General features: G+C 43.2%; 1 protein-coding gene across 1 annotated transcript in view; it reads left to right on the top strand.

Moving 5' to 3' along the window:
* Nucleotides 1–7,262, top strand: part of Prpf6 (pre-mRNA processing factor 6) — a 54,974-nt gene that overhangs the window by 26,094 nt on the left and 21,618 nt on the right. Inside the window, exons 10-11 of the mRNA XM_050151077.1 lie at nucleotides 2,223–2,341; nucleotides 3,572–3,790. Coding sequence (XP_050007034.1) covers nucleotides 2,223–2,341; nucleotides 3,572–3,790 — 338 coding nt within the window. The remainder of the gene's footprint in view (nucleotides 1–2,222; nucleotides 2,342–3,571; nucleotides 3,791–7,262) is intronic.

Genomic DNA, 7,262 nt, shown 5'->3' with positions numbered 1-7,262 from the left:
CCCCCCCCCCCACTTTTGGAATAATGAGCTGCTCTCTAGTTTTTTTTTTTAATATTTATTTATTTATTATGTATACAATATTCTGTCTGTGTATGTCTGAAGGCCAGAAGAGGGCACCAGACCTCATTACAGATGGTTGTGAGCCACCATGTGGTTGCTGGGAATTGAACTCAGGACCTTTGGAAGAGCAGGCAATGCTCTTAACCACTGAGCCATATCTCCAGCCCCTGCTCTCTAGTATTAATGATGCTTATTTACTTAAGATTTAAGGGTTTTGTTTTTGTTTTTATTTTATTAATCCAGGATCTCGTGTACTGGTCAAGCACTTCGCTACTGAGCTATAGCCATCCCCAATTTTTAACATTTTAAATATTTTTAAAAGAGACATTGTCTCATTTAGCCAGGTTTACCCCAATCCTGTTATTCGGTTTAATCTAGGAATCTTCCTGTCTCAGTTTCCCAAATACCTAGGTCTATGGGTGTTCATCACTGCACCTGGATCATGTTCTCTTTTTAGCATTGGTCATGAACTCCTAGGTTCATGTTTGAACACATCACAGAGTGTGTATATTTGTGCAAGTGTGTGTGTGGTGATGGGATGGTGGTGTTGATTCCAGGATTTCATACATGCCAAGAAAGAGCTTTATCCGCGAGCTACACTGCAGTTTTTGTTTGTTTGTTTGTTTTGTATTTTCGAGAGGGGCTTTGGAGCCTGTCCTGGCACTAGCTCTTGAGACAGCTCTGGCTGTCCTTGAACTCACAGAGATCAGCTTGCCTCTGCTCCTGAGTGCTGGGATTAAAGTACTGTGCCACCACCGCCCAGCTACACTGCAGTTTTTTTGTTTGTTTGTTTGTTCTTGGGGTGTTTTTTTTTTGCTTTTTGTTTTTTGTTTTGTTTTTTTGAGACAGGGTTTCTCTGTGGCTTTGGAGCCTGTCCTGGAACTAGCTCTGTAGACCAGGCTGGTCTCGAACTCACAGAGATCCGCCTGCCTCTGCCTCCCGAGTGCTGGGATTAAAGGCATGCGCCACCACCGCCCGGCTACACTGCAGTTTTTTACAGTGGTCTTTATCCACAGTTTCACTTGTTTCAATTTCCAAAATTCATACACAACATGAAAACTAATAGACAATTGTGGAAGTAAGCAGGGTATGGGGACACATCCCATCCTGTGAAAGGTAGAGACAGGAGGATTAGGAGCTCAAAGTCTTCCTTCACTACGTAAAGACATCCTTAATTTTATAGCAAATCCTGGAGCTTGGGGGAGTAAGTTACACACCAAAAACTTGCAGACTGCCAAGATAAGTCATTCACAAGTTTAAATCACAATATATTCTAGGAATATGGTGAAACTTTTGGCACCTGCCAAGAACCTGGACTGCTTCTGTGGGGTGTCCATGCTATCTCTCATGCTGCTTGCCAGTGAATGCGTCATTGTCCTAGTTATCTAATGATGACACATCTCTCTCTCTCACACACACACACACACACACACACACACACACACACGTCTTAGTTATCTAATGATGAAACATCTCTCTCACACACATGCACACACACATGTCCTAGTTATCTAATGATGACACATCTCACACACACACATGCACACGCGCGCGCACACACACGTCTTAGTTATCTAATGATAAAACATCTCTCACATGCACACACACACATGTCCTAGTTATCTAATGATGACACATCTCACACACACACACACACACACACACACACACGAGTTTGGTGCTCATGGAGTATTCCATCATCGTTCTGTAGGAGTTCCTTCCAGAGTTTGCTTATGACTTTTTTTTGAAGTTTCAGGTATTCTTAAGGGAAAATATAATCAGTAGGTCTTTTTGATACTGATTATTTAAAATATATTTTTAGTAAGCCATACATGGATTTTAGGTTTACAGTTTGATGTCTTACTGAGTATGTGCCCATGTAACCCATGTAACATTGCCCTCAATCTAGACAACTTAAGTCTTTCCCTGTATATAGCCTGTTTTCTTGTTCATCTTATTCTCAAGTTTCAGTGGAGCTGTATAGTATCGATGTGACAAGTCCTGTTGATACAATTTCAATGACCTTCAACTGTTTCTTCTTTCTGGCTTTATGTCTACGTCAACATCAAAGGGCTGACCAAACGGACGTGTTTCCAGCTTTTGATTATCACTGTGGGGGGGCGGTCTTACCTGACACCAGTCTCTTATTTGACCGTTCCTAGCCCTGGAGCACGTTCCAAACTCTGTCCGATTGTGGAAAGCTGCTGTTGAGCTTGAGGAGCCTGAAGACGCTAGGATCATGTTGAGCCGAGCAGTGGAGTGCTGTCCCACTAGTGTGGAGGTGAGTCTGCCAGGCTCAAGCGAAGCCCAGTGCCTGAGACTGCTATATGTGTGCTGCTTACTTAAGCTACTGTTCCTGGCCTTAGAGGGCATTATGAAACCCAGAATGGTATTCTATATGGTAGTTGCTAAGTAAGGTAGCGGGTGGCTTCAATTAGTCATGCTACAGGTAAAAGTGCATTGCATGTGGTGGGTGTGAAATACAAGTGGTGCACAGTACACATTGGTGCACAGTGTATGTGGTAGATGTACAAGACTGAGTCTCTTTTTGCCCATCCCTCATAGCTATAGAGAACTGTGTTGGGCACTACTCAGGCACGTGCCCACATTCACACTCAAACTAAAATATTCTGCACATTTTAGGGGTGGAATGTTGCAGTCAGTAGTTTTGGGGCATGAGAATTCCAGAGGGCTAAGCCTCATCACACAACTGTCCGTGAACCCATCTGGCTCACTGTTTTTTTTTTTTTTTTAAAGATCTATCTATCTATCTATCTATCTATCTATCTATCTATCTATCTATCTATCTATCTATCTATCATGCAGTGTTCTACCTACACATACACCTGTCCATCATCTGTCTGTCTGTCTGTCTGTCTGTCTGTCTGTCTGTCTATCTATGGACACCAGATCTCATTATAGATGGTTGTGAACTACCATGTGGTTTCTGGAAATTAAATTTAGGCCCTCTGGAAGAGCAGTCAGTGCTCTTGACCTCTGAGCTGACTCTCCAACCCCCGCCCTCCATTCTGCTCACCTTTTACTCTAGCACCTGCTGTCAAGTCTGGCACACTGCACTGCGCATTTTTTTTTTAATTAAGCGTACAATGTACTGCTGGCAAGGAACACACCAGGTCTTATTACAGATGGCTGTGAGCCACCATGTGGTTGCTGGGAATTGAACTCAGGACCTCTGGAAGAGCAGCCAGTGCTCTTACCCTCTGAGCCATCTCTCCAGCCCCCACACTTCACATTTAAACAGTGCTTAGAACCTCTGATGTAGAGTTCCATCAACTTTCTGTGGTCAGAAAGCACAGCTGAACAGTTGATGTAGTGAAGGGGGCTCCTGTGAATAATTTCAGGCTCTGTTTATGCTTGAGAACTTTCAGAAAGCACTTTGTAGAAGTGCTGTGGGCCAGTGAGACTGGCTGGCCGTCCAGCCCGGAAGATGCCACTTGGTGCCACCAACCTTCAACACACTTTTCCCTTTTTTCTCCCTTTTTTTGTGTAGCTTTGGCTTGCTTTGGCAAGGCTGGAAACTTATGAAAATGCTCGTAAGGTCTTAAATAAAGCACGTGAGAACATTCCTACAGACCGGCACATCTGGATCACAGCTGCCAAGCTGGAGGAGGCCAATGGGAACACTCAGATGGTGGAGAAGATCATTGACCGCGCCATCACTTCCCTGCGGGCCAACGGTGTAGAGATCAATCGGGAACAGTGGATCCAAGTAAGCTGTTGCTCAGTGTTCTTCTAAATACATAGTTAGGCTTTGGTGTTGCATACCTGTACCAGCACCCAGGAAGCTAAGGCAAGAGGATTACAAGTTTAAGGACAGCCTGGCTAGGCTATATAGCAGGACTCTATCTTGAATGAGTGATAAGTAAATATTTTTCTTTTTTTTTTTTTTTTTTTTGGTTTTTGAGACAGGGTTTCTCTGTAGCTTTTGGAACCTGTCCTGGAACTAGCTCTTGTAGACCAGGCTGGACTTGAATTTTTCCATTTTTATTTTATGTATATAGATGGTTAACTGCGTGCATATCTGTCCTCCAAAAGAGGAACTGAAGTTAATGACAGTTCTAAGCTGCTGTGTAGGTGCTGGGAATTGAACTCAGATTCAGTGCTCTTAACCACTGACTCTCAGATGATTTTTGTGTTGACTGGCCGGATGGTTGTGGCACACACCTTTAATCCCAGTAGTCAGGAAGCAGAGACAGTAAGATCTACACCGTAAGGTCCTGCCACATTTCTCCTTTTAAGGCAAGAGTGTGGACAGAACACTGCAGATTGAAAGGGCTGTGGTGCGTGTATATTTTATATCCAGCAAACATATCTATAATATCTCATTACTACTATACCCAGAGAGGAGGCAGAGAGGGGGAGAATCTTCAAAAGGTCAGAAGCTAGCTGCCCTAGAGCACAAGTACGGTATAGCTGTAGCTGGTCTTGAACACTCAGCCTTCTGCCTCAGCTTCCTAAGTGCTGTTTTGTTTTTAGCAAAATCTCAATTGTTTGATTTTACCATATGATTCTGGAGCCAGATGCTGGGGTGAAAGCCTGCTAGCTTAGAGAGGCAGAGAAAGCACCCTGCTGACCTCCCTCCTCTACTGATGAGATAGAAAAGACCTCCCCTATGCTGTCCAACTCGGTGTCCTTCCCTTCTACTTCCTGTGTGTCTTCCTCTCCATCCTTCTGACTCCCTCTTACTCTCTGTGGCTTTTTTCTTGATCACTTCCTGTCAACTGGTTGCTTGCTCCACCTTGTTATCGGCTCCTGTGATGGCCCTTGTCACGTAGGAAGTGTTTGTTCTCTTAGCTTAGCCTAAGCAGTGTGGTTCTGACACGCCAAGCACTTTTTCATTTCTTTCAGTTGTTGTTGTTGGTGTGTATATTAAAGATTTATCTATTTGAAATACTTAGATGCCAGAGGAAGACATTGGGTTTCCTGCTCTAGCACTGGGGGACAGGGAGCTTTTTAGATAGGATTTTTCTGTGTAGTTCTGACTATCCTGGAACTCACTCTGTAGACCAGGCTGGCCTCCAACTCAGAGAACTGCCTGCCTCTGCCTCCAGAGTGCTGAGGTTAAAGGCGTGCACTATCATGCCTGGTCACGACCAGCTTTTTTGTTATTTTTTTTAATTTTGTTTTTTGAGTTTGTTTTGGGTTTCTCTATGTAACAGACTTGACTATCCTGGAACTTGCTCTGTAGACCAGGCTGGCCTCGAACTCACAGAGATTTACCTGTCTCTGCCTCCCAAGTGCTGGAATTAAACATGTATATCATCATCGCCTAGCTCATGCCAGATTTTTATGTGGGTGCGTGGCAGGAATGTGAACTCAGGCACTCATACTTAACACTCTTAACCCAGCCCCTCAGTAAGCTTCTTTGGAAAGTTTTTGTTCACTGTGTCTAAAGATATCACCTCCCCTGCTGAAAGGAGGCATTGTTATGGGACTTAGATGTACTATTAATTTTAAAATTAGAGTCTCTTTTGTAATTACATCTGTTATGAGTGTCCACATTGGGCATGTGGAAGTCATTGGACAGCTTGCGAGGGTTGGTTCTGTTTCTACCATGTGAGTCTTGGGGATTGAACTCGGAGTGTCAAGCTTGGTGGCGTGTATCTTACCACTGAGCCGTTTCACCAGTCCTAGAATTTAATTTTGACAGTTTGTTAAATTATAATTAACATTATAGGGCTGTGGATAAAGCTCATTTTACAATATTTATCTATCATATGGGAGGCCTAGAGTTGAATCTCCAGTATTACACATACACAGGAAATTCTATAAAATTCATCTTTTATCTGTGTGTGGTGCCGGGGATTGAATGCAGGCCTCATGTATGTTAGAAAAGTTCTAGCACTAAAGACTGTAGGTGAGCCCTGTCTGAAACAATATACAGGACTCAAAAAGAATCGGCACTAAATATAAAAGCTAGATGAATAAAACTCTAGAGAGCGGGCTGGAGAGATGGCTCAGCGGTTAAGAGCATTGCCCGCTTTTCCAAATGTCTTGAGTTCAATTCCCAGCAACCACATGGTGGCCCACAACCATCTGTAATGAGGTCTGGTACCCTCTTCTGGCTAACTGTATAAATAATAAATAAATAAATATTAAAAAAAACTCTAGAGAGCATAGGACTTAGATTCTTGTTTTTGAAGATAGGGTCTAAATAGCCCAGACCAGTCTGGAACTTGCCATATAGCCCAGCTGTCCGGGGAACTCAAGATTCTTTTGCCCTAGCCTCCCAAGTGCTAGGACTGTTGGCGTTGTATTGCCCTGCCTAGCTTGGGTTAACGATTTCAACTCATCTTTGATGGATGAGTATTGAAACAGTCTAAGCAAAAAATAGCTATTTGTTTGCTTGTTTAGACAGGAGCTCTGCTAGCCTAGAATTTGCTGTGTACACCAGTCAGTTCTTCAGTTTAGAGTTCTGTTTGCCTCTGCTTTCTGAGTGCTGGTATTAAAACTTTGAACCACCATGCTCAGCTACATGATTGTATATTATATGATTCTATTGGTATTCATTTCCCAGCCAGGTGTGTGGGTGAGGCCTTTAATCAGAGCACCTGGGAGACAGAGCAGATGGATCTCTCTCCATTTGACGCCAGCCTGGTCTTCAGAGCGAGTTTCAGGACAGCCAGGGTTACACAAAGAAACCCTACCTTGAAAAGCCCAAAGAATTTTTTACCAAAAAGATTAGAGGTAAAATAGAAAAGGAAATCTGTAGAGAAAAAAATGATTACTTGGAGGTTAGGGAGTTAATGGCTAATAAATTTTTTAATATTTATTTTTTATCATGTATATATAACCAAGACAACATATAGAAGGAAGTGTTTAATTGGGGCTTAAGTTACAGGGAAATAGGAGTCTATTATCATCATGGTGGGGAGCATGGCGGGGCAGGGGGAATGATGACAGGAACAGCTGAGAGTTTTCATCTATAAGCAGGAGACATTGAGAGTATGCTGGGGATGACAGGAGGCTTCTGAAACCTCAACTTTTCTTCCAGTGGCACACCTTTTCTGAAAAGACCATACATCCTAATTCTTCCCAATCAACCACCAACTGGAGACCAAGTAGTCAAGTATATGAGCCTGTGGGGGCCATTCTCATTTAGACCAGTATGTGCACGTGAGTTCATGCTCTCTCAGGGGCCAAACACTGGGTCTCCTGCACATGAAGTGTTTTTTATATAT

Source organism: Alexandromys fortis, unplaced genomic scaffold, assembly GCF_014885135.2.
Source record: "Alexandromys fortis isolate MF-2015 unplaced genomic scaffold, M_Fortis_MF-2015_v1.1 scaffold_27, whole genome shotgun sequence".
In the NCBI taxonomy this organism is placed as follows: domain Eukaryota; kingdom Metazoa; phylum Chordata; class Mammalia; order Rodentia; family Cricetidae; genus Alexandromys; species Alexandromys fortis.
This window is presented reverse-complemented; position numbering and strand designations above follow the sequence as displayed.